Below are 26,589 nucleotides of genomic sequence, written 5' to 3'. Positions count from 1 at the left end.
CAGATTAGACACACAAAGTCCCTTCACTTCATCAAAGGTTTCCTTATCTGCCCAAGACAGCGAAACAACAAACGATCCACAAATCTCGCCGGACCTGGTGTTTATTTGACCACCGCCGAAATAAATAAATTTGCTGTAGCCAAACACGCCGGGGCTGGCGGTTTCCCTGAGAACAGGGGCTCGGCAGGCGCCTGGGTGGGAATTTTCAAGAGCGTGAAGGACCGGGGACTACAGTGGGGCTTTTGAAGTGCTTTTTCCACATTTTATGAGCCCAAATGAGGATGAAACTAAAATGACACGAAGAAATAATCCCCCATTCAGCCCTGAAAGGATTATTCTAATTACTTTGATTATTAAAGATCAGACAGATTTTTTTTTTCTTTCTTTCTTTTTTCCAGCCTACGAGCAGAAGTAAACCAACCCCGAAATACAAATCCTCGCTGGGAATTGAGGAACGTCTTAAGTAAACAGCGGGAACAAACGGGCTGTGTGACGGATACCCAGGGTCCGGCAGCCGGGCCGGGGGGGCCCCCTTTGTGCTGGCCTCAATAGGGGCTAAACGCCCCCCGAGACCCCTCTCCGGCTCCCGAGCGAGGGGCCGCGTCTCGCCCCTTTCAGATGCAAATGCGAGTGGGTTTCGCCTTTATCTCGGCGGTAAGATGGTGGTGTCAAGCTGGGCCTGGATGAATAAAACGGAGAATTTATGCTTTATTGAGATCTAGGGTGTTTTTTTTCCCCAGAGCCCAGCTCCCGCCCGCTGCCTGTGCCGGGGAGGGGTGCGCAGATGGTCCCTCCCGACCCCCTATTTATCACCCCGCAAAGGCTCGCTGGGCGCGATTCGTTTAAGGACTCTGTTTGTTTCTGCTGATGAGGACTGTTAATTTGCACAGCGGTCTCATTAGGCCTAAACCACCAATTAATTTCTTTTGTTCTCATTAAACGGCTGATTCCTAAACATTTCTGCAGCCACAATGGATGGCTCAAAGCCACAGCCCCGGCAGCCTCCCCGGCCGCAGCGGGTACCGCTCCGCAGCCCCCGCGCCGTGCACAGATGCACTTGATGCTCTCGGGCCCGATCCCAGCCTGCAAACCCGGGCGTTAAATGCATCCACCCTGCCAGCGGCCGCACCGCCGAGCTGGAAAATGACTCCTGGGGCACAGGGGGATGCGCTTGCCGCGCTGGTAAGCCAAAGCACAGAGCTTTTTCTATCATTTCAACGTGTTGAAAATGAGGGGTTGGGTTTTATTGCTCTGTGCTCCATTATGGTTTTGTCTGATTACGGGTGCGTGCAGGCCAAGAGGAGCTTGTGGCTTGTGTTTTCCAGCTTGGCCACACAATTTGCAGCCGCACTGAAGAGTCCTTGACTGTCTCTTAGCGATTTAATGCCAGAAAGTGTCAGCTTTTGTCTGGTAGTAGCACTAGGGCAAGTACTTAGCCTCGCTTGACATTCCTGCAGTTCAGGCTTCGGAGAATTAAATACCCAAGGTGAGGTTACAAAACATCTCGTCTTTTACCAAAAAATAAAAAAATTAAAGTCCCACAGGGTTGAGATAACCTTTTTGCAATGACCTTACACCAAAACCCACTACACTCAATGCACTTTCTGGAGTGCTGGGCTCACTCACTCGCTCTCAGAGTATTGCTGGGATATGTTTTCTGCTGCCGTGGGTGTGCAGTCAGGCACAATTGCTCCTTTAAAGCTGCTGCCAGGGGGTGGGAGCACAGGGGGGGGGCTGCATGTCCCCTCCCGACAGTGGCTGTGGTGCAGTTGGTGCTGGAGCACATGGCACAGCGTGGTGCTCAGCCTCATGCCTGCAGGGATCCTGCCACTTCTTTCACCTGGTAGCGGTGACTCTGCGCTTCCCTGCGTCAATATTTCCTTTCATCTGCTGTGCACACTTTGTTCTTTCCCAGCAGTTCGAAGAGCTGCTGCAGGGAGATAAAATAAAACAGGAGCAAACGCCACCCCTCTCTGTCAACTCCTGAGCCTGACACGTTGCCCCTTGCCTCGCCCTGGGTGCAAACACTGATTTTGTCCATCAATCTTCATAGAATCACAGAATCGCAGGATGGTTTGGGTCAGAAGGGACCTTAAAGCCCATCCAGTCCCACCCCCCTGCCCCAGTTGCCCACCTTCCACTAGCCCAGGTTGCCCAAAGCCCCATCCAACCTGGCCTTGAACCCTTCCAGGGAGGGGGCAGCCACAGCTTCTCTGGGCAACCTGTGCCAGGGCCTCACCACACTCACAGGGAAGAATTTCTTCCTTAGATCTCATCTAAATCTGTTCTCTTTCAGTTTAAACCTGTTACCCCTTGTCCTATCCCTACCCCCCTGATCAAGAGTCCCTCCCCACCTTTCCTTCAGCCCCTTTAAGTCCTGGGAGGCTGCTCTAAGGTCTCCCCCGAGCCTTCTCTTCTCCAGCTGAACCCCCCCCAACTCTCTCAGCCTGTCCTCACAGGGGAGGTGCTCCAGCCCCCCGAGCATCTTTGTGGCCTCCTCTGGCCCCGCTGGAGCAGGTCCGTGTCCTTCTGATGTTGGTGCCCCCAGAGCCGGACCCAGCACTGCAGGGGGTCTCCCGAGAGCGGAGCAGAGGGGGAGAATCCCCCCCTTGCCCTGCTGCCCACACTGCTCTGGATGCAGCCCAGCACACGGGTGGCTTTCTGGGCTGCCAGCGCACGTTGCTGGCTTGCAGTCGGTTTTCCATCCACCAACACCCCCAAGTCCTTCTCCTTGGGGCTGCTCTCCAGCCACTCTTCACCCAGGCTGGATTTCTGCTGGGGATTGCCCCGACCCATGGGCAGGACCTTGCCCTTGGCCTTGTGGAACTCCATGAGGTTTGCACATCCCCCCTCTCCAGCCTGCTCAGGTCCCTCTGGATGGTCTTGCAGTCACATCTGCATTTTTAGATGCTTTTTTCTCAGTTCCTCAGTAGTAGTGGACAAGCTCCCACCAGCAGCTTGACTAACATCAGGGTCAGTTGGGGCGTTGCCCTTTGGAGACCTCCATGCTGGGGAAAACGTGCTGCCACGGTGGCACCAACAGCTGCGGGGTCCCTCTCGAAGCACCCTCGGCAGCTGGCCAGAGCTGGGTACCCCTCCCATTAACTGGAGACAGGAGCCATCGCTGCCATGCTTGCCTTTCTGGCCGGAGCAGTCACCAGCGGCATCGGCGGTGAAGCTGTGGGTGACTGCTTCGCCCGGGGGACACAAATGCCAAGACTTCTTTGGTGCGTACTTCATCAGGCTGATGGAAACAGGCAGGTATTTAGTTTTAAAAACAAATTTGGGGGAGAGCAGGTGGGGAAGGAACCTGTAGAAACAGAAGACGAGCGGAGTCGCGGTGATTCGGGTACAGGCAGTAGGGTGGGTTTGGTGAGGGCCGGACCGCAGCCAGGACAACTGTGCCGAGATGCCACGTTCTCCAGGTGCTGGGGCAGCCTCAAAAGGGACTGTCACCCAAACGTGGGCCCGCCCCAAACCAATTAACCTTTTTAACATAACCGTATACTCATGTGGCTATCCATTACAGTCAATTAAGAAGACCGTGGCTAGGTATAATTACTGCCAGGCCATAAACTGAGCTGGGAGCAGGCGGTCTCCCTGGAAGGGGATGGGGATGGGGTGTGGCTGGAGGGGACCCAGGGGGTTTACAGTGCCGGCTTCCTACCGCAGAAGATTGCGTGACGGTTCCAAAGCAGTCGATGCTGTCAAACAACAATTGCTTATTGTGTTTGCTGGGTTTGCCTGGATTTATGGTGTCGTCGTGGCCCAACGGCATAAGCAAACAGCTGCTGGGTTTGCAGAGCCCTGGGAGGGAGCAGAAACCCTGTCCTTGTCCTGTTGGGGACTGAGCCAGGGCCAGGGGACTCTGGCAGGGTGATGCCACCTCCATGCTGCGGACAACGCTCAGCACTCGCTGGGTCCCGGGCGTGTCCTCTCCTCCTGCTGTTATTGATGTCAATAAAACTCTGTTGTGGAAACAGCCTCTTGCTGAGGGGGTGTCCCCGCTTCCCCTGCTGCTGTGGCAGGTTTTCTCCGGGCAGAGCCCACGCCCAGGATGACTTACAGACGTTCAGAGCGATTTCCATTTGTCTCTATTACCTGGAAGAAAGGCACAATGATCCTTGAAAAGGGCCCCTTGTTGGGCCGCACCACTGCTCCTTCCCACATTTCCTGTGCCTAATGAAGACAAATGAACATTATCTTAACCTGTTCCAGCAATTCCCGGTTCCAACCAGCACCGGGAGGACAGGCAGTAACCCTTTGCTTGCTGCGCTACCTGCACTGGGGCATCAGAAACAAGCTGGATGTCCCCACGGGGGTTCCTGGAGGAGTCCTGGCTCGCTGCTGTTTGCACCATGAACAGGGCTTTGATTTATCGCTTATGAGCTGATCTCTCTCGTTCCCATTTCTGGCTTTGCCGTAAAGCCAGAGCTTCAGCTCTGTTCAAGTTCCTGCTGCAAAATGGTGCTTTGCAGCATAGAAGAGCGATTTGGTCCTTGCCAGGAGGACAGCAGTCAAAAACCGCTCCACATAACATCAGGAGAGATGGGAAAGATACTGAACCCAAAACCACAAATTGTTTAAAACCGGTGGATTAAAGGAAAAATGAATGCCAGCAGAGATAAAGCTGAGAAGAAGACCTTTTGGAGTGGGACACCTTGACAATGTATTCCTGATGTAGAGGAGGCAGACGCAGAAAGGGCAGAGGTGTTGGGTAGCTGTTGGTTGGGTGGTTGGGAGGAAGCCAAGGGCTGGGATCCGTGGTTGGTGATGAAAGACTTCCCGGCCCCACAGTAACTCACACGAACGTTAAGCAGTTGCTAAACCCAGGCGTGTGGAAATCGGCAGGTCCGGTTCAGCTGCAGCCAAGGAGCTTTAAAAACAGTTGGCCAAGGGGAACGGTTGGGCCATTAATGTTGATTTTCAATAAGTCTTTGAAGACTGGGGTGGTTCCAGAGGGCTGGGAGAAAGCTAATGTTGTGCCGGTATTTTAAAAGGGCAAACAAGATGACCCAGGTAATTACAGGCCTGTCAGGCTGACATCGATCCCGGGAAAAATAATGGAACAGCTGATACGGGACTCAATTAATAGAGAGTCAGAGGAGGACAGTGCAATTAATGCCAATCAGCGTGGATTTATGGGAAACAGCCCTTGTCAACCTCTTGTGATATCTCCTTGGTGAGATTACAACTTTGGTGAATAATCATAAATGTTGAAGCCGTGGGTTTCAGACTGTCCCCAAGCACCCACGTGCCAGGAACACAAATAACATGAAGGCACAGGGTGCGCCGGGGGTAGCTGGGGTTCCTGGGGGTGTTGGCGCCCGCTGGATGTGCCCACCAGTACCTGGAGGAAGAACATTGTTTCCTAGGGGGTTACATGGAGGATGAAGTGGTGGGGGCTCGTTGAGTGGGCTGTGAGTGGACCGGGTAGACTTTAACCCAGTCAAAAGTGAAGCCCCTCACATAGGAATGGGGACCGGCGGATGGGGGAGGGACCAGTGTGGGTCAAACCACCCCAGAGCAGGTTGGAGTCCTTCAAAAGCACATCTAGGGGCACCTAAAACCTGTTGCCTGACCTAGGAGGAAACATGATGCTTTCAGGTTATTTAAGCCTTCTTTCAACCTTTAAAAACTCAGCCAATTTTAAATTTAAAAAATTGAAAAAAGCACTGCTTGTAAATGCAAAGGCTAAATCCCATTCTGGAAATGTCAGAAACAAAATATTTTAGCATCTTCAAAAGGAAAATCCCTATTCAGGCTTTTCTTTTCAGGCAAAAGCTCTCAGCAGGTTTTGTACTGCATCCCTGGGGCTGCTGATGGCCCTTCCTACCCCGGACCCCTGGGTGCAGCCAGGCTGCTCCTGGCACCCACGATGCAGTCGGGGAGCTTGGAAATGTGGATTTGGGGGGGTCTTTGCAGCTGGGGATGGGCAGAGGCAGGCTGGCTCCTGGTTCTGTTGCAGGAAGGGCAAAGCTGCTCTGCTGGCCCCCAGCACGTGTGTCCCTGTGTGTGTGTCCCCCAAAATTGGCCTGTTTGTGGGGGCACGGTGGCAGATGGGGGCCCCTATACACCCGCAGAGATTCCTGCCCCTGCTGAGCAGCCTGATTAGCAATCGAGATGCTGCTCTGCCCAGCTCCCGACATGCACTTCTGGGGAACCTTTTATTTAAAGTATTAGGCAGGTTATAAAAATGTCACTGATGATTTGCTCATGTTTTCTAAACTGTCGTTAAAAATTTATAGTCAGGACAAAATGCAAAAGGAGGAGGGGAAAAAAAAAAAAAAAAAACCTGCATGTTTTAAGCTGAGCCTCTCCATAAATTAAAGAGATTTGCTTTTGAGGGTGGTCCGCAGAGCTGTGTGCCAAAATTGTGTGTGTTCAAAGAGTGAGGATCATGAGGTTAAGTGTTAGGAAAGGGGAGGGGAAAAGCAACTTATTTAAGAAAGCGGTGTATAAAGCAGGCAGAGGTCCTTGCATCTACCAGGGTGTCTGTGCAGTTTCTGGGCCAGGGAGCTGCTCAGGGGGTGGGACGCCAGCTAATCCCCGCTGCCCTCCCATTAGCATGCAAAGCTCTGGTCTAGCTTTGAGGAATTTTTGAGCTGCTTTTGGGGATTACGGGGGACGTCAGCCGGCGGGGGCTGCGGCATGGAGCTGCAGCGGGACACACGGCGCAGACCTGCAGAGCAGCACCGCGGCCGTTCCCACCCGGGCCGAGGTCTGGGGGACTCAGCAGGGGGGATGAAGACCTTTACAGAGAAAACTGCCCCTATTTCTGCTGCAAGAAGCAAGCCAGCTGTAAGGGAATGCAGTTCCCATTTATAGATGGGGGTCAGACTGCTGTTGTCTCTCCAAGGACGAGCTTTCATGGGTTTTTTTACAAGCTGGGCAGGCTCAGGTCCTGTGCAGCCCTCGCAGAGCGCAGCAGGGGCGGTTTGATGGCTCAGGAGAGCTCCTGGGCTGCATATTAGCAGGGACGCTTGCTCTGCCCTTCAAATGGCTCCTGTTCCTTGGAAGGGATTTATCAGAGCAGAGATAAATCTCATTAAAGCTGGGCAGGGGGGGTGTAAGCGTTGTGTCTGAGTGCTGGCTGGTTTCAAAGGAGCATTGGTGCTTTCGGGAGGAGCAGTGGCCTCCAGCACGGCCCAACCGAAGCTCGTCGGGAACCCCGTGGCCAGCAGCATGGCTTCCACCACGTTAGAGATGTCTCCCCTTTCGTTCTTGCAATGCTACTAGGAAAAAAAACTGAAAAAGGAACCCCAAACCACCCAAGAGCCTCAAGTTTGCCCCAGGGGAGAAGTGGGGGCTCACCCGTTGTGCTGAGGTTATCTTGGGAGCCAGCTGAGCGCTCCCCGACACGGACAGCAGTATGAGGGAGCCTGCGATGGACTGCCCCAGATGTTGCTTCCACAGATGTTCTGAGCTCTCGGATACTGTGCAGAGCAAAGCAGCTGTGGGTGGGATTGAGTCAGCCCCAAAGAGGGCTTTGATGCCGACAAACCGGCTGCGCTGCCTGGCCCCGCAGCCGTGTCCCCCCCATCCTGGGCAGGGTGCTGCTGCCTTCCCCAGCCTCGTGTGACTCCCCAGCCCTCCGTGGCAGCCGTGGGATGGCCACCCGCCATGGCACAAGCCACCCCGGGAACCAGAGCCGCTGTCTGGGCCGTAATTCCACAGTTTGACCTTGCTGGCTTTGATCTTTATCTTTCTTTGAATCTCGGTGTTTTCAGAAATATACTGACTCTTACAATTTTGCCTCCTACAGAAAAGCAAACTGGAGGCAGACGGTGGCTTCGCCGTTTGTCCAGCGGTGATCAGGAGGGCACAACCGATGTCAGCATGTTGTGCCGTGCTGTGCCGTGCCATGCCATGCCGTGCTGTGCCATGACATGCCGTGCCATGCCTGTGGCCTTTCAAGGGCCAAGCAGAGACTCCCAGACCTGCTCTTGGCACGGTCCCCTCTCCTCAGCTCTGGCCGGTCGCCCTGTGCCCGTTCTTGGCCCCCTCAGCTCCCTGTGGTACTTGAGACCAAGTGACCCTCCACTGAGGGCATCTGGGACACCAAGGATGTGTCCCCACCTCGCTGGGATCAGAGCAATGAGCATTCATAAATACCACATCTCTCCGCACGTCGTGGGCTCGCTGGCTCCCCCAGATAGGCTGTGCCGGGGGATAATATATTTATCTGCAAGTAAGGTATAAGGCCACAAGTCCAAAGCTACAAATCCTCACAAGTGAGTATTAATGGATTATGCCTCCGCAATCCATTGCATGTTCTAGTTATACAACAAAAATTGGGATAATAAAACAGCTCTTAGTGTCAAAATGTAATTAAACTGCTTCAATACGCCTTGAGAACAGCACAGCTGCTTTGTGCTGCCATAAAGCATTTTTAAACTGCTGGGCCATTTGCTTGGGTGCCTAAATGAGAGCTCCTGGATTCAGCCCTGGCTCCCGCACCGTGGCGGCGGTGGGGAGGTGAACGTCTCCGCCGAGAAATCGGCTCCTGCGTGTGTAAACGCGGGTCCCACCATCCCGCGGGTGGATGCTCTCCCCTGTGCCCGCGCCGGCGGGCTGCTGCCAAGAGCAGGGGCCGAGCCCGAGCCCCGCTCAGAGCTTTCTCCATGGCAAAGTTTCAGCCGCTGCCGTGGGGAAGGTGTGGGTATGCTGGAGGGGGGTCCCCCGCACCCCAAAACATGCACTGGACAGGCTGCCACCATTTATCCACTTGCTGGTCAGAGGATAAATGCTGAGTGAACAAGACCAAGTCACTAGGCTCTTGTTTAGTACTTCTGGGGGATAAATGAATGGTTAATTAACCTCCCAGCAGAAGCTATCAAACCTGCATGCATGAAGTACCAATTATCAGTCAGTCACGGTGTTAATTCTCATCAGCCTCAGCGTCCCAGGTGTGTCTGGGGTGCAGCCCCCAGGGGTAGCAGGAGGTGTTGCCCACGGGGCCCCAGGGTGTCCCTGGCCGAGGATGGTCACTCCAGCGAGCGTGGAAGTGGTGCTTGTGTCACAGAGCAATGGCAGACACTGCTTGACCCATGGGTCTGCCCGGGGGGGCTGCAGGCAAAGGGGGAGGGAGCATCCAGCTACTGAAAATCCCAGCAGTTCCCTGGAGACCTCTCCCTGACAGGGACACACTGACCTCGAGGGTCCCCGAGGCTGCCCCACACCAGCCACTGATGCTGCAGAGTCCGGTCCCGCTGCCAAACCTCCTCAGAGGGGGCTGTAATTTGGTTGAAATTTTGAACCCTCAGCACATATGACCTCCCTCCCCAGTGCCCAAGGTACCACATGCAGGATGCCTGGGCTGAGCTGCCCCGTGCTCCTGTATCCTCCTGAGGCTGGAGCATCCCTGACTGCTGCCCGGGAAAAAGGGCTTTTCCCTGTGGCACGGCCTGTCCAGGGTTCAGGAATGATGGGATAATTATACCAGGTTGTGGGGGGCACCTTCCTCTGGCAGCCCTGGGGGGCAGCCACAACCCGGGAACTGCAGAGGAGCACATATATATATATATATATAAATAAATAATAATATATAAAAATATGTGTGTGTGTGTGTGTGTGCGCGTGTGTGCATGCACGTGCGCCCGTGCACGCAGTTACCTTTATCATCTCACCCATCTTCTCCCCAGGGGTGCTGGGGGTTTTGACTTTTATGTGTAACAATAAAAACTTTCATTGTAGCAAAACATTGGCTGGTCAAAATTAGACTAGTTAATTCCAGAGAATTGTTTCATCTCAGCTCAACAGTAATAATGAATCTTTTTTACAAGATGAATTGGTGAACAGCCAACTTCCTCCGGGGCAATTCCTGTGTAGTGTTGATCCCACTGGAATTTACCTTGGGAAAAAAAAAAAAAAAAAAAAAAAGGAAAAACAAAAAAAAAAAGAAAAGAAAAAAGAAAAGGTTTAAAACTATCAAATGCTACTATTCATAACAACATGTTATTCAGCTCAGCCATTTACTGACAGCGTACAGATGGAGCCAAGTCTTTTACAAAAAATGCTCACACAACACTTTTCTCCTAAGCCAGCCACAGCCTAAAAGAAATATTAGGTGCACACAAGCACGTTATTATCCTCGCAGAAGCCAAGAAGCACGATGGGCACTCGCCGACTGCAGAGCTGCCTTTAAAAATTAATATGATCTTGGCCTCTACCTCAAAAATAAAAAGCGTTCGTTCCCACTCGAAGGCTGCGTTTTCAGTGGGCTCGGTGCTGCTGTGTCTCCCTTGGTCACGCCTTGAGATCCCCAGATTTGCAGGATTGGTCCCTGGGGGTGCAGGGCTGGGCTCGGCCAAGTGGCTGAGCGCTTGGAAGGTATTTATCAGAAAAGAGAGAAATCTCATTAAAGCACTGCTGCACCCCCCCCACCCCCCTTTGGGCAGCAGTGTTTTAATGAGATTTTTTGAGACTTTTCATGCTTTAATAAGACTTTTCATGCATTTTAGGGCCAGGGGAGCATGCGGCGGCCACCCCGCTCAAGGTGGTGGCAGCCGAGGCGGTGGGACATCGCCTGGCACCATGTGCCCTTTCGCTTTCCCCTGGATTGCTTTGCAGGGGACAGGCATGTGACGTGCTGGCACCCACCGCAAACGGCCATGACCGAGGCTGGCGCCTTGGCTCCGCTATCTCCGCGCCACGCTGCCGGCACGTCCACGAGGGTGGACGAGGGGATTTGGGGAGGAACGGAGCAGCTGGGCGATCCGAAAAGCAGCTCTTCCCCCTTGGGAGCTGGCACCAGCTCCCCAGCACCCTCAGTGGGGCCGGGGGGAAGCAGAGCATCGCACCCCAGCCCACTGCCTGCATCCCACCCGCGGGAAACACTGACCAGGGAAGGCAGGAGACCCCAGGTCAATGGTAGCCCTCGCCCAGAGCTGCAGGGCCCCTCCAAGCCATGGTGAGGCTCCAGACTGAAGCCGACCCTTCAGGTGTCATGTAAGTGCCGGCGCGGAGTCATCAGCTGGTCGCAGCAGGGTTTAGCTGGAGCCAGAGACTGTCCCGGGTCAATGTTGGGATGTCCCCATCGGAGACAGCTTCCCCAGGCTGGGCTCGAGCTGTGCCCAAGCTGGGCCCTGACGCTTTTTTGCAAGGCTGGGGCAGCTAGCAAGGGCTGTCAGGGACGAGCCCCCGCCGGGCAAGGCTCCCGGGGATCCCTGCTGCTGTGGGTGGTGTGTGTCAACCTCTGCTAATTATTTTTTCAGTGGGCAAAAGCTCTGCAGGGTTTTTGTTTTGTTTTCTTTTTTTTTTTTTTTTTCGTTGTTGTGGTGTTTGGGGGTTTTTTTGTGTTGGGTTTGGGTTTTTTTTTCGAGAGAGAGAGATTAAGCCAAATTAGTTTTTATCTGTTTCTGCAGTTTTCCGCTGGGATTCAGTGAAGCACCAGTGCCTGAGAACAGAAAAACGATAAACATCTAAACGCAGACACTCTGAGTACTGTTTTATCTCTGCCATTTGAAGTGATGACACTCTTCAACCAGATAAACAAAGCAACGAGGAGGGGCATGTTGTTAGATGGAGTGTGTAACGAACAGAATACTCCCTGCCACATTACAGACAATGGTAATGCACAATCATTCATTATAACTCAATTACAGTAATTAAAACTGGTGGGATGCAGAGGCAGAACAGACGAAGGGAGTAGTGCCAACAGAATTTACACTCCGTGTCATCAGCTAGCGATAACAACAGCTGATGGTGTCCCAGAGCCTCCTCCCGCCATCTGCTCCGAGAGCCGGCGACGAGGGATGGCACGAGGTGCCGTGGCAGCCGGGCGGAGGGCGGCTGGGGAGGGGGGAGGAAAGGGCTCTCGCCCCTCCCCGGCTGCCGTGGGTGCTGTGCTGCGGGGGGATGCTGCCCCTTGCACCCCGAAGGGTGAGATGCCGCCACACCAAAGCAGGCACAGAGCCCAGGAAAACGAGGGGGAAGGGGCCACCTCGTTATCCTGCTCCCTGCAGTGCAAACTGCACGATTGCCTGGCTGGGGGCCCCAGCCTGCAGCGGGCTGCTTTGTTCCTGGGGTGACACGGCACAGCACAGCACGGCATGGTTTAGCATGTCATTGCATGACATGACATGACATGGCACAGCACAACACGGCATGGCATTTCATGGCACAGCATGGCTTAGCATGGCACGGCATGGCACAGAATAGCACTGCATGGCACGGCACGGTTCTGCTACGCCGGCAGCATTGCCCAGTGCTGCCGTTTAGGGCCAAGACACAGCCGGGGCAAAGCTGCGTGGCCAGGGGCTCCTTGGGGCAGACATTCCCAGGGGGTCCCTGTCCCTCTTCCTCGCCTGCTCAGAGCGGGGGACACATGTGACACACGTGCACCCCCCCACCCCCCACCCCCCGGCTGCACAGGAGCCCTGCGGAAGCGCTGCCAGAGCCCTGGGTGCAGGGGGTGCATCAGGGCCACTGGCATGGTGGAGCCTGAGCCCCCCCCCGCCCCTCCATCCATTCGGTGTTTGTGTCACAGCAAGATCCCAACCTCAGCGCCAGCACCTGCCCTCAGTAATTTGATAATTATTGGTTAATCAAAGCGCAATTTGGACCAACTGCCACCCCGTAGAGCTGGAAAGGGGGAGCAGTGCTCAGCCCCTGGGCAGCTGCCGGAGGGGTAACGGCTATGGGGTGCACCCAAAATGGTGACAATGGCTACAAGGTGCACCCAAAAGCGGTAATGGATATGGGGTGCCCCCAAAATGGTGACAATGGCTACAGGGTGCACCCGAAGGGGTAACGGCTACAGGATGCACCCGAAAGGCTGCTAACAGCTACAGGGTACACCCAAAATAGTGACAATGTCTATGGGGTGCACCCAAAAAGGTAAGAGCTGTGGGGTCTGATGCTCAGCAGCTGCCAGGATCAAATATCTCGCACGCCCCCATGGGAGACCTTCCTTTGCAGGAGCGCGATGCGGGTGGTAAGGAAATCACTAATGAAAAGTGGGTAAAGCAGCCCAAAAGGCGCCATTTGCCAGGAATGCCGGGCCACGGCCCACCTGCAGCGTGGCACAGCCTCGGGGTGGGCGAGCACAGGGGGGAATCCTGGTGCCCCGCTACGACTCCCAGCCCATTTCCCAGCCCTGGTGTGTCGCAGCAGCATCAGTCGAGGCTGAACTAAAAAACATGTGAAAAAAGAGCGCTGTTATAAATATATAATTTCAAAAAATTAGTGCGTGAGGCTAGGAATTAATTATAAAGTTCGGGCTTTCGGTGCTTGGCTGATAGCGTAAATGGGAATGGGAGAGACTGCGTGCAGCTTTAACACCTCCTCCGTCAGCACTTTCAGAGAGGTTGTAGTCAAACCAAATTAATTGCAAAGGGCAACAGTTTGCTGGGAACTGTTGAAAGCAGAAGCCGCAGCGGATCGGGTGCCCAAAGGGGCAGCGCCGGGGGCTGCCGGGTGGGGGGATGCCAAGCCCCACCAAACCCTCCCACTCCCCTGTGCCGGGCTCTCCGAAATCTTACAACAAAGGATTTCTTGCAATTTTTATCTTTTAATGGTCCCCTGTGTAAGCCCTCATTCCATCCAGCTTAAAATCAGATTTAAATGCACTCATAACCATTTACCACTGTACATTATCGGGAAACCAAGCAGTTAGAGTGCTGCTCCTGCTTTTTATTTCTCCCTCGCAGCAGGCTCTGTCATGTTCAATACATCACGGGGAAGCCCCCGTAGGACGGTACATATGTCCTAGTTCAAGGAAAGTGCTTTGTCTCTGTCAGGGGCACCCGGGCCGAGAGCGCAGGAACGTGGGTGCTCGTGGCCCCGGGGGTTTGGAGCCGCCCCACCCCATCCCTGAGCCCCGGCGAGCACCCCGAGGGCTGGCACCCCGCCTTGGCATCCCCCCCGGGCGCAGGGTCGCCTGCTCCCAGCCCTTGCTCCGCATCCCTGAGTCCTCACAGCAGAAACAAAGGTGATGCTTTTGGGAAGAAAAAAAAAAGAAATGACGGGGTTCGGGGTGCCCAGGGGCTCGCTCGCCCCAAGGGGGGATATCCAGGGATCCCAGGTGGGAGGGCACAGCCAGTCCCCCTCAAAACCACGGGCAGGGGAGAAGCTGGTGGCTGCAGGCGGCTGCTCCCCTCGGTCCTGCGCTCGCCTCGTCCTCTGGGCGACCTCCGCCGTATCCCCAGGGGTACGGGGGTCCCTGGGAGGGGGGTCCTGAGCCCCCCGGCCGTGCCGTGCGGGAACAAGGGCCCCACGCTTGCTTTGATTAACAACTCAGTGCAGGTTTTCAGAGATCAAATGGTTTATAGACACTTTGCTTTCATTTGAGCTTCATTACATTTACTTTTATTCTTTTTTCTTTTTTTTTTCTCTTTTTCTCCCTTTTTTACAAAAAACAGTTGTAGTTATTAACAGCTGTACATATTCTGCTACATACTTTGGTGTAAAGTTGAGAAGTCTGACTCAGTAACCCTCCGCCAGCTCCAGTACATGCAGTTCCTTTATTTTTTTCTGTTTTTTTGGAGGAAAACGAAGCACCGACTTGCAAACCAGTGACCATGCGGGGCGCGAGCTGGGGGCGGCCTTACTGCTGGAGGATTTTGCCATGGGGGGCAGTTCAAAGCCCCCCCAGCCCCTTCCAACACCTCCCCCTCATCAAGTCAAAGAGGGGGGATGCTCCAAGCACCATGGGCTTGAACGTTGCACCCAGATTTGGGGGTGCAGGGGGACAGGCAGAGCCAACCCTGCACAGATCAGGGACCGAGCATGAGCCCCAAAACACACAGGGGGCATCGCTGAACCCCTCTGCAGGCGCCAGCACGGGGCTGTCGACACATGGCGGGCACTTACGGTCATTTTTTTGAGCCAAACCACCCTTAGAAGCACTTTCCCTAAATGCAGTTTGAAGGAGCTCTTCCCTTCGCTGGATAATTAGTGCACAGGATCGATCCCTTCTCCCCCCCGGCCGAGGCAGCAGACACTGAGCACTAACACCCCGCACAGAGTGGAGACCGCTGGCCTAGGACATTCCCCTTGTTTTCCTTTTGAACAGAAAAGGGCCAAAAAATCTCAAAACCCTCTTACTTTGATGGGGAAAAAAAAATTTAAAAATTTCCCAGGAGATCTCCTTCCAACCCCAACTTGTCTCTCCCCGCCCCAGAGTGGCTGCTCGGAGGGAGGCAACGCTGACCGCGCGCCCCAGACCAGCCGGTACCGACTGCCTCCGCTTCATCCTCCTCTCCCCCGCCTGTACTATCCACATATGTAAACCAGGCAGTTCTCACCTGAACCCTAAGCATTATTATTTTTGACCAGATTAAAATCAAAAATTAAAAAATAATCCATAAAAATGTAGTATAAAAATTCTCTTCCATATGCTACAATACAGGGTGAGCGCTTCTGCTACACAAATACTTTTATTTCCTGTTATGGTTTTTTTTTTTGTTGTTTTTTTTTTTTTTTGTTTTACCCTTTAGTACAAAATGCTGAAACGCAGGCCTGTGCGGGGAGGGGGTTTGCTTCATCGGAACCTATATACCAGAAGACACAAGACCATACAGCCCACAGGACCCTACCAAAGCCAGCCCCTTCCCCCCACCACACACAAACCCTACTTGTTAGTAAACTTTGCTTTTAAAAAAACTGTATTTTAAAGGTTATCAATTCTAATTCTTTACTTTCATTTGAATACAAAACACATAAGTTGCTATTATCTTTCGTGGCTCCCTGAGCTGAATTTACTATGCTTTCTTTGAAATCACTCCTCATTGCTTCTGTCCGAAGACCAAGAAGGGCTTGCGCAGACGATCCCGCAGCGTGGGCTTCCCCTTTTCTTCAAACATACGAGCACAAAAAAATCCATATATAAAAAAAGGTGATTGTGTTGCTGATGTCCCGTCAGTAGCTGAGGATCCGATCGAGTTCCCCGCGGTCCCAGCAGCGTCCCACCATCACTAACACACCGAACAACGCACGGGTACGACAGTAGGAACAACTTTCACCAGTGGACATCTTTGCTCAGCCTGGTTACGCGCTGCACGGCAAAGTCACGTCCCAACGGACGCTTTGGGGAGGGGGGGGGGGGGGTAAGGAAAAAAAAAATAATAAAATTGCCACCACCAAAACCATCAGTGGAATACAATTACAGCAGACGAAAAATACACAACTAGTGTACCGGGAGGGGTCCCCCACCCTTCCAATGCTATTTACTAGTCCGTTATTTACATTTTTCACAAGTCTTATGCAGGATGCACAAAAAAAAAAAGTCACAATAAAAAATAAGTCCTTTATAGTGCCACCAAAGCGCAGACGGAAAGAACCAGAAAACCAAAAAAAAAAAAACCAAAAAAAAAAAATCAAAATTAAACCCAAAACCCTAAAACCAAACAAAAATTCGTTTAGGGCTTCAACGTGTGCCATATTTGCAGACCTCCAAATAAATCCGTGTGTATTGTACGCCGGGCCCTCGAGGCAGAGCCCCGCCAGAGCGTGCCAGTCCGTGGCCGAGCCCCGGGGGCCGCCCCACTGCAGCCCCCCCGAGCCCCCCGGCCGCTCCCTGCCGGCCGCCCGAGTCCTGCCACCGCCGGTGCTGGGACTTGCCAGCCCTGCTATAAAAATCCGCGGTTAGTAGATGACCTCGTAGACTGTGGCTTTCTTGTCACCAGAGCCCGTGACGATGTACTTGTCATCCGCTGAAATGTCACAACTTAAGACGGACGAGGATTCCTTGGACTGGAAAAAGGGTAGGGGTATGGGGGGGGAGGGGGCAGGAAAAAAAAAAAAAATCAAACCATCAGTTTGGTTTCCCCGACATGGCGGCCGCAGCTGTGTTTCACCAAGCAGCATCACCACCTCCCGCACGCTGGGTAGGGATCCGGCCACCCCAAAAAAGGATTTACCCCTCAATCCCCGGGGATGATGCTAAGAGGGGGGGGTCCAGGTGCCACCCACCACCATGAGAAGCAGCCTCCTACCTGGAAGATACTCGCTCCGTAGGGCGTCCTCCAGGCGTTGAGCAGGTTGTCTTTGCCGGTGCTCACAAACCATTTCCCTGTGCCCGGGGAACACGGTGTCAGCACCCAGAAAAGCTGCCGCTCCCACCCCAAAGCCACCAACCAGACCCCACGGCCAGCCCCTCCCCCTGCCCCCAGAGCCTTCTGGCTGTTTCCCCTCAAAAATTGGGAGATCTTGGAAAAATCTGGAGCTTCCCAGCCCCTCTCTCCTGATGGGATGCATTGGTTCCCCCGCCATGACGCGGCGATTCGCCACCGCTGCGTGTTTTACAGGGATAACCCCCAACCACACCACCCGCGGGACGGATCCTGCTGGAGGCCCCCGCACTCAGTCCCTCCCCACGGTGATCCCCATGTGTGTCCCCAAAAGGAGCCCGGGGAGCCCTTTGGACGGGGGGAGGGTGTCCGGAGCCGCTTACCACAGTAGGCAAACTTGAGGGAGAGGACGCAGCTCTCATGGAGGTGCAGCTGATACTTGTCGGGTTTTGTGTGGTGCAGCACCTCCACGTTGCTGCTCTCCATGCCCACTGCCAGCCACTCGCCCGTCGGGCAGTACCCCAGCGAGAAGATCTGCAGGGTAGGGGGGGACATAGGGGTGGCTCAGAGGTGGGGTTTGCTCTCCCTGCAGCCCCCTGCCACCTCCGTGCTCCCACCAACGCCCCGTTGGGGAGAGACGCTGATCACCCGAGCTGGGGTGACCTCGTTGAGGATTTTAATAATGTGATGGTTTTGCAGGCAGCAAGGCCAACAATTCCGAAGAGGAACTGCCAGACAGGCAGGGAAGGACAGAGCTGGGTCCTCTTCATTCGCCGCCGAAACGCGGGTACAGCTAAGCTGGGAGCCAGTGGATGGTGCCTGGCCCTGCAGCACAGCCCCGGCTGCAGCACCCCGCAGCCTCTTTCAGGGACAGCGCTTCTGCTTTGGACAGAAAGTACCTTCCTGGCACCCTCCAGAAGGGGAAAACTCAGTGGGGAAGGCAGCGAGACTAAATACGCTCTAAGCCAGAGCTACTCATGGGCTGGAAACCATGGTGGCACAGCTTCTGGATGCCCAGCTCCATCCCGGCGAGCGTTAACGCGGTGGAAAGTCAGAGTGCCAGCGCCAAGGGGTCAGCAGCTGGGATGCAGCAGAGACCTCGGCCACACTGCCGCCTTTCTGGCCCCTGATCACACAAACTCCAGTTTCACCAGCTGTATGGCACTGGTAGGGGTGGCCGGCCAGCCCCGACAGGGTGCAGCAGGGTTCGGAGAGGCACTTCCACGCGTTTGGAGCAGTGGCACGAGACCTGCCGATGCCGGGCCGGCTCCAGCCCCACGGGGACTTGCCAAGGGCACATGAGGTCCCAGCTTTGCCCCTCTGGACAAGGGCTCAGGAGGAGCCTAGGCTCATCCTTGTCCCTAGGTGAGCGCTGCTTGCTTAACGGCAGCCTGGTCTTACAGCAGGTGAAAAAGTGATGAAAGAAGAGCTGAAACAAGAGCTGGGGAGCCCCGCAGCTCCTGCTGCCTTGAACACTCTTGGGTTACACCGAAAGCAGCAGGGACAGCCACGCCCGGGGCTAACAGGGGCCTGCGCAGGCTGTTTCCCCTGCCCCAGCGTCCATGGAGGGATAAACCCCTGCACAGAGTCTCTGTGAGGAGCCGCACAGCGAGGCCAGGACATTCCCCCCTCCTGGGGCCGAGGGCGCCCCAAGCTTACCTGGGAGGTGAAGTCGTGCTGCTGGAGCTGCCGCCCTTCCCGCAAGTCCCAGGAGCGCACTGTGTTGTCCAGACCCCCCGTCCACAACTTCGTACCGTCGTGGGAGATATCTATGCAGCTGGCACCATCCGTGTGGCCTTGGAATTGCCTTTGGGCAGCAAAAAAATAACACAAATCTTCAATAGCAAAAAGCACGTAGGTGGCTTCAAGGGAGTTGGGGCTCAGGCTGTGTTTATGAGGCTTCCCAGCAGGCCTGGAAATCTGCCCAGGGAGCAGCCCTCACCCAGGCGCACCGGCCCCGCCGAGCCCGCTGCGCTCGCTTACAGACAAAGCAGCACAAGATGCCGTTCTGGTCCCCGTCCCCAAGGTCCTCCCGCCAAAACAGGGCCAGCAAGCCCCTGATTATGGAGCAGAGGAAGCCCCCGGGGCCGGCTCACCTGACGAGCGTCTGGTTGTGCAGGTCCCAGACGGCGATGTTGCCGTCGCTGCAGCAGGAGAAGCAGACTTTGGCGTCGGGGCTGATGGCCAGGGCGTAGCAGGCGGGGGCAGAGGAGGTCAGCTCGGCCTTGATGCGTGGCGTGGGGGAAGCCAGGTCCCAGATGGTGAGTGTGCTCGCCTCCCCTCCCACGATCAGCGTGCGCCCGTCGGGGAGGAGTTTGCAGGAGCGGATGTAGTTATCTCGGTTCTAGAGGGGGAAGAGGCGTTAGCGGGAGGATGGGGAACAATTCACCATGTTAAAGGTGGGGGAAATCGGGGGGGACATGTGCCCGGGGACCAGCAGCAATGTGCTGCTTCAGTTTTGGGCCCCTCACTCCAAAAAGGCCATTGAATGACTTGAGCGTGTCCAGAGAAGGGCAACGAAGCTGGTGCAGGGTCTGGAGCACAGGTCTGATGGGGAGCGGCTGAGGGAACTGGGGGGGTTTAGTCTGGAGAAGAGGAGGCTGAGGGGAGACCTCATCTCCCTCTACAACTCCCTGAAAGGAGGGTGCAGAGAGGGGGGGATGAGTCTCTTGAACCAAGGAACAAGTGACAGGACAAGAGGGAATGGCCTCAAGCTGTGCCAGGGCAGGGTCAGACTGGCTCTTAGGAAGTATTTCTTTCCAGAAGAGGTTGTTGGGCGTTGGAATGGGCTGCCCAGGGCAGGGGTGGAGTCCCCATCCCTGGAGGGGTTTATGAGTTGGGTTGACCCAGCGCTGAGGGATTTGGTGGAGTTGAGAACAGTCAGTGTGAGGTTAATGGTTGGACTGGATGATCTTCAAGGGCTTTTCCAACCAAGATGATTCTGGGATTCTGTGCTATGGCTTGCTCGCGCATGAGGGATGCTCCAGCTTGCGGGCGAGGCTGCCCTGAGCCCCCTTACCAAGCAATCGAGCTGGGAGATGGGGCTCTTGCTGCCCGGCTGGCTGATGTCCCAGATCTTCACGCAGCCCTTGCCCCCCGTGTAGACGTGCCTGGTGGGGTTGCTGATGGTGACAGCGCACACCACCTCGCCGTGGCTCAGTGTGTTGATCTGCCGGGCATGCCGTGGGATGCCGGGACCGGCCAGGGCGTCGTGGGGAAAAGGGACCGGCTGCATCTGCCCGTCTGCGCTCACGTGGAAGGAGTAGGCTCTGCCAGGGGAGTGCAAGGTTTGGGGTCAGCCCCAGAGATGGAGGTTTGCTGCAAACCCAGCGTATGGGGCCAAGTGGGGGGTTGGCATTGCAACCCGGTGGCCAGGTCATGCCTTGCTGTCACCATGGGTCAACGGGGGCTTGGCCGGACCCAGCCCCGCGCTCCTCTCCCTCCCGGGCACAATCACCCCCACCCAGTGCACAAAAAAATAAATCCAAGAGGGGCTTACGGCTTCCCTCCAGGGATGGACGCCAGGCTCGAGGGCAGGCCAGGGGCTCTCATGGGTGGGTGCGGGTCGAAACCAACCTGCCAAGAGACACGCGCGTGGGTAAGGCCAGGCAGGAGCTGGGCACGCAAACAAACAGCTTCCCCTCTGCGAGCACAGGCAGGCATGGGGGGACACTCGGTGCCTCCCTCTTTCCCTTGCTGCTCAAGAGCTAATTGTTAGTTTTTCCCCTGGTGGAAAGGGGAAGGACTGGGGAATTAGCTGAAGGTTTCAGGTTTGCAAGGAGCAGCGTGGGATGTGCTCACCCTCCCTGTGCTCTTCCCAAACCCTCAGGGACAGGAGCAGCCAAGCCATGCCCAGCACCCCAGCTGCAGAAGCCTCCATCTCTGCATTAACGGCAGCATTTGACTTCTTGTTTTGACCGTGCTTTGCTTTAAATCAAGTGTTTAGCGAGAGTAATAGGAAGGGGGCTGTGTAGTGGGTACTTTCCATGCACCGGGGGGGGAAGATAAACCCCAATGAACACGCGCATCACCCCACGGGGAGGCATCCCCACGCCCAGCACCCTTTGACAGCGGCCGATTCAAAACGCAGCCGGCGAGGAGCCCCAGTTTCACGGCTGTGAACCCCCCCTTCCCCTGCACCCCCCTCAGACCCTCCCCACACCCACCGGGAGCGAGAAAAGGAGCTAAAAGTGCTACGTACAGCTCCAAAGCTCACCATTGGCGACCGGCCGTAGGCGGCGGCGGCGGCGGCAGCGGCGCTCATCTGCGGGGGGATGTTGTGCAGCCCCGCGTAGGCGCCAGGGCTGGTGAGCGAGCCGTTCATCTCGTGGTGCCCCATCATGGCGAAGGGAGCCGCGTAGGAACCCGCGATGGAGATGGGCGTCCGCAGGGCCGAGGCTGCGCCAGGGTTGGGGACACACTCAGGTAACGGAGCCTGCCAGCAGCCAAACCCCCCCCACTCCCCCCCGCGAGCCCCAGAGGGGAAGACACAATGGCTGGAGCTCCCTTGTCACCCCGTCTCTGACCCGGCGGCCACCCGAGCTGCTGGCACCCCCATCCCGACCTGGATTAGGTCCCTGATAAACTTGAACCCCTGCTCAACAAAGCCCAAGGGAGGGCACGGGGGAAGCTGTGCTGGGGACAGTAGCAGGGAGGTGGCATGGGGGGGGACCAGTACCCACCCAGGGGGTCCATCCCGGTTGGTTTGCCGGGCATCGGCCGCAGCCCCGGGGTGCTGCTCGTCCCTGGGGTGGGAGCGTCGTTCCTCGGCGTCGGAGTGTTCGACTTGAGCCCAGGCGTCGACGATTTGTCGTTCTGGATGGAGAAGGGATGAAAAACAGAAAGGATGAGGCTCAACTGCCGGTACCCGCAGCCCCTGCTCAGCCAACCCCCAGCCCCAGCAAGCACCCGTGGCTGGCGGGGCCTGACCCGCCGCCCCCGGCAGAGCGAAGGACATACGTGGCCCAGGTCTTTAGTCTTGGAGGAGGGAGTGCTGCTGGAGGAGGCAACCGAGGCCGGGCTGTTTGGTGCGTCCCCCTTCTTCAGCCCACGGGCTTTGTCTATGCCGTTCTCCGGGGGGGAGTGGGCTGGGCTGACCCGGGGGGTGGCAGGGTCCTGCGAGACAGGAGAAAGCATTGGCACCCCCAGCACCGGGGAGGGCTCCCTCCACCTTCTTTTTCAGGCAGAAATTGGGTCGGTGGGGGGGGGTGGGATGGGGGGCCCTTAAGACATCGCCCCCCACCCCCCCAAACCCCCACTGTGCCACGGGGAGAGGAGCAGAGCTGCCAAAAGGCCCCCAGGACTCACCTCATTGGAGACATCCACCACCAGGTCATCGCTCTTGTCACCATCGCTGTCCTGAAACACAAAGCGAGTTACATCCCGCTGAGAGGACGGATCCCGCGGGGAGCCAAACCCCCCACCCCCAGGCAGCAAGACACAGGTCACCCACAGCACGTTTGGAAAAATATTACCCAAATCCCTCTTTCTCCCACCCAAAGTTGTGTCCGGCGCCCCCGGATGCGGGCGCAGAGCATTCCTGTCACTCACATATCGGCTCATGCTGTCCTTCTCCTCCGCTTTCCGCTTCTTGGAGTCGATGCTGTAGTCCGTGGAGCTCCGGTGCTTCTCGCTGGCTCTCAGGCTCTCCGAGGGCGAAACAGAGTTATTCTGTGATAACGGAAGACACTTTTAAGTTGGAAACAGGACTCCACAACCAGCGGCTTAGAAGGTGCCGCACACCAAGCCCGAAACCCAGACCTGCCCCTTACGACAAAACCCCAACGGTGGGGTGAGACCGGGGAGCAGGGGACAGGGTCCAGCCTGGGCACCATGGCACCGGGCATCACCCTGAGCCCCGGGGACGATGCTCCATCCCAGCGAGGCTGCTTGCAGGCACCTGAGCCTATTTACTGCAAAAGCACAGCAGAAAAAAATTTAAGGGAGGAGCTGATTGTTGTTGAAAAACCCTGGAAGGAATCTGCATGCAGTTCCAGCAGCTCCCAGCAGCCGCTGGGATCCACTAGTGGCTACTGGTGAATGCAGAGTGGGGGAAAGCTGTGCTCACCTAAACCAGCCCTGTCGCCATCGTTCTCTGTCCCCCACCGGGAGCAGCAGAGCTTTGCCCCGGCCCTGGGCAGGGCTTTGCACAAGGGCTGGCACCCACGAGAGCCCACAGGTGCTTCCTTGGGCACCAGCAGGGCTGGGAGGCGCCTCAACCCTGGCGTTCATTTGGGGAGCAAAGCACCCGCTTCATCCCAGCCCCGGCCAAGCTGCTCCAGCAGCCGAGCTCTGCTGAGCCAAACGGCATCCAAAAACCATTTGGGAAAAAAAAAAATTCTCGTCACCGGGAGGGACAGAGCCCAGCGCCCTGCAGCGCAGCTCTGCTTGAGGGGGGGCGGGGGGCGGGGCTGGCTGCACCCAGGAGATGCTGGCGTTCCCAGGAAAGCCCCTCGCACGCTGGGATGGCGCCGGGAGCGAAAATGGCAGCACCAAACCACCTCGAGAGCGCCGGAAAAAGCCCGGCCCCGCATCGCCCTGCGACACAGCCCCAGCCCCGCGCCACAGCCCCAGCCCCGCGCAGACACCCTTCAATTACTTTCTTGGAGTGGCAGGAGAAATTACCATCGTTTCATGTCTCGGAGCAGAGCCTGCCGCCCCTGCTAAGCAGAAATGTTCCTAAGCTCCTCTGCCTGCCTTTCTTTCCCAGCTGAAAGGGAGAACTAAAGCAGTTCATGTTTCTCCTCGGTACCCAATAAGCAGCTTTGGATAACACCGGGGTCTTTCTTCTCAGGCAGTCATGCTGAAAAACCTCGCAGCTACCAGAGAATCATGTCAAGCATTTAGAGGCATCGATCCATTCAGCCCGCCGCTGGCCCGCCGCCAAGAAACTAAATATTTTTTATTGCGCAGGCAAGGCTAGGAAAATATGAATGACTAACTCTGATTATCGTGCGCATTAAACCTCCACGGGGAATACCCTGTATTTTATTTTATAGATCGGGAACCTTCCCATCTCTGACAGCCCCCTCCCCGCCGGAGGAGGAGGTTAATGATGCCCAATTCCCCTCTCCCCCCTTAAATGGCACTTTTCTTCCCATCCGCCCCCAGCTCTCAAAAGGCCCATTTGTGGGCTCGGGGATGGCAGGAAATCGCTGCAAAGCCGCAGCTCAGCCGGGCTTTGTCCTGCCAGTTTTACCCCGAGACGGCGGCATTGTGCACCCCAGGGGCGGGGGGCATGGGCTGAGCCCCCCCAAGAGGGAGGGCAGCCCCCCACCAGGCTCCTACCAGCCTCTACCCACCAAAAAATACATTCACCGCCCCCTCTGTCCCCGCTCAGGCGCTGCCCCCAGCCAAAACAAGAACCAAACTGCTGCTATTAACACCGAGATGTCAGGGACACAAATAAAAAGCAGCCGAGCTGGAGGTGACGGTTGCCCTCCACCACGGTTATTTAGCTGGTTAGTTAACTGCTTGACCTTCCAAGTCCTACTTAACGCAGCGTAATAGCCAAAACCCATCCCGACAGATTAGATGACCCAAGATAATAGAAGAGTGATCAGGAATAAAATAGCTTTCCTAATCGCTGAAGGATTTTTAGCCGCGCAGACTTGACTGCGCTCATTCACAGGGCTTAGTCAATTGAAACCAAATCTCGAAGCTCTGCAGCAATCAGAAAGATTTAAACCAAATCTCATAACCGGCCTGGAGGAGGCGGCTCCGCTCGCCCCAGCACAGCTGACAGCCCAGCAGCTCTTCCAGCCAGGGTGGAGGGTTTTCTTTTTTTTTTTGCTCTTTTTTTCATTAAAGAGGACCTGTGCAAAAGGCACCCCTGGAGCTCACACCCACACGCCTGTTTTTTAAAACAATAGATGAAACAAAAACATGCAGCCACCAGAAACGGAGAAAAAAAAGGAGGTTAATGGGACTTACTGCACTTGAGTCTCGCTCTTTTAGAAGAAGCCGGTGTCAGAAGCGAGGTCACAGCCAAAAAAAAGAGAAGACAGAAAAATAAAGCAAGTTAGAATAAGTCTTAAAACAGAAAACTAAACCTAGAAGCTCCTCCTTGCACTGTCTCCTGCCTTAACTCAAAACCTATCTGGGCTCTCTTTAGCTCTGCTTTAAAATTCCCGTTCCCTGCCCATCCGGCTCCCCCTGCCTCCTGCCCCTTTCTTTTTGTCGATGTGATTTAGTTGGCAAAACACACGGAGGAAAGGGGAAATGCAGAAGAACAGCATCAGCCTAAGGTGCTGGCACCCGAAGTCACGAACCCAGAAGGTCCCGACTGCCCGTCTCCGCAGCCACAGCAGCGCGATGTGGTTTAGCCATTCATTTGCACACAAACAGCCCCGTTTTCCCTGGGATCTCCTGGCAATTTGAATCCGTGCAGAAAAATGAACTGGGTAATTGCTACCAACAGTTTTTTCTCACTGGCTTTCATGGGGAGGAAAAACTACCCCAAACCCACCAGAAGAGCCCAAACAGCTTCATGAGGCTGTTGGGTGACCTGCAAATGGGTGTAGCAAGGGGCAAGATCTCAGCTCTTTGTGTGTTAGTGGGCAGGGGGATTTGCAAGGAAAATCTTCAACTCTGCTGGCTTGCAACCGAACTCATGCATCGTTTTATCTTCTAAAAAGATTGTCTTATTGCAAATAATAAGAAAAACCAGCACGTTTGCTTGTCAAGAACGCTGGTTACCAGACTGTTGAAAGCCTCTGTGAAAGGAGGATGAGGAGGAGGAGGAGGGAAGGCTGCTTTGCCACTAAGGCATGGCTGAACAGGGATGCAGGATTTGCAGCTGGACTCCACCAAAGCCTGCAAGGACCCAAACCCGCGCGCGAACGCAAGGGGCGCATGAGCAACACAACCCGACAGAGGCCAACCCGCCGCTGCCACTTCTTGGGGCAATTTGCATTCCCTGCCCTAAAGGGGCCAAGAAAGGAGCAAACTGACCTCAGCGAACCAGCAAAGGGGGGAAAGTTTTAGGATAGCCCAGAAGCTGCCGCGGGGAATGTCCCATGACAGCGGCAGCACTACCCACGGCCACCGAGGCTTGAGCATCATTTCGGGAAAGCTGCACCCCGCAAAGCACAAGCCCACCCCTGAAGGCTGCTCCGCACCGAGGGACGGGGGGACGCGGCAACGAGCAGTCCCCTGGGACGGCATCAACCCGGCCGCTCGCTCTCACCTCTGTGGTCCAGGTCGTGATGGTTTTTTTCATCCTTGACGGCGAGGTGTGCCTGGCTGCCCAGGGCGCCGAGAGCCAGCAGCCCCGAGCTGCTGCCGGTGACCGGCGGGATGCCCGGCGGCTGGAGGCCCGAGGGGTGCGGTGGCAGCTGGACTGGGGGCCCGTGAGCGGCGTGGGAGAGGTGCTGGGCCTGGAGCTGCTGCTGCTGCAATAAAACCACCAGTGAGCCGGGGAGGGGGGGCAGCAGGACTGGGGCAGGGGGGTGGGTGGGTTACGAGGCATCAAGCGGTGGTGTGGCAGGAAGGGACGTGCCTGGCGTCATGCCAGGAGGGCGGCAAGGTGATGCCCTGGGGAGCTGCCCCCCACATGGCTGCCTGGAAGGAGAAGCCC

The 26,589-nt window shown here is 55.8% G+C and overlaps 1 protein-coding gene across 10 annotated transcripts in view; it reads right to left on the bottom strand.

Annotated features, from left to right (window-relative positions):
• Positions 1 to 15,349: 15,349 nt before the first annotated feature.
• The window catches only part of TLE3 (TLE family member 3, transcriptional corepressor), a 28,543-nt gene continuing 17,303 nt past the window's right edge, over positions 15,350 to 26,589 (bottom strand). For 3 of the 10 annotated variants that reach the window (XM_074881070.1, XM_074881071.1, XM_074881072.1), the window contains exons 8-20: positions 26,200 to 26,404; positions 24,945 to 24,961; positions 22,563 to 22,682; positions 22,320 to 22,370; positions 21,695 to 22,127; positions 21,229 to 21,410; positions 20,512 to 20,588; positions 20,032 to 20,281; positions 19,109 to 19,356; positions 18,672 to 18,819; positions 17,396 to 17,546; positions 16,938 to 17,014; positions 15,350 to 16,695 (exon numbers count right to left, since the gene is read on the bottom strand). In XM_074881070.1, coding sequence (XP_074737171.1) covers positions 16,588 to 16,695; positions 16,938 to 17,014; positions 17,396 to 17,546; positions 18,672 to 18,819; positions 19,109 to 19,356; positions 20,032 to 20,281; positions 20,512 to 20,588; positions 21,229 to 21,410; positions 21,695 to 22,127; positions 22,320 to 22,370; positions 22,563 to 22,682; positions 24,945 to 24,961; positions 26,200 to 26,404 — 2,067 coding nt within the window. In that variant the 3' untranslated portion in view covers positions 15,350 to 16,587. Of the gene's footprint in view, positions 16,696 to 16,937; positions 17,015 to 17,395; positions 17,547 to 18,671; positions 18,820 to 19,108; positions 19,357 to 20,031; positions 20,282 to 20,511; positions 20,589 to 21,213; positions 21,411 to 21,694; positions 22,128 to 22,319; positions 22,371 to 22,562; positions 22,683 to 24,944; positions 24,962 to 26,199; positions 26,405 to 26,589 lie in introns of all 10 variants that reach the window. The other 7 variants (XM_074881077.1, XM_074881079.1, XM_074881074.1 and 4 more) reach the window with 5 other exon arrangements.

Source organism: Strix uralensis, chromosome 11 (assembly GCF_047716275.1).
Source record: "Strix uralensis isolate ZFMK-TIS-50842 chromosome 11, bStrUra1, whole genome shotgun sequence".
Lineage (NCBI taxonomy): Eukaryota > Metazoa > Chordata > Aves > Strigiformes > Strigidae > Strix > Strix uralensis.
The sequence above is the reverse complement of the archived record's forward strand: the minus strand, read 5'-3'. Positions and strand labels throughout refer to the sequence as shown.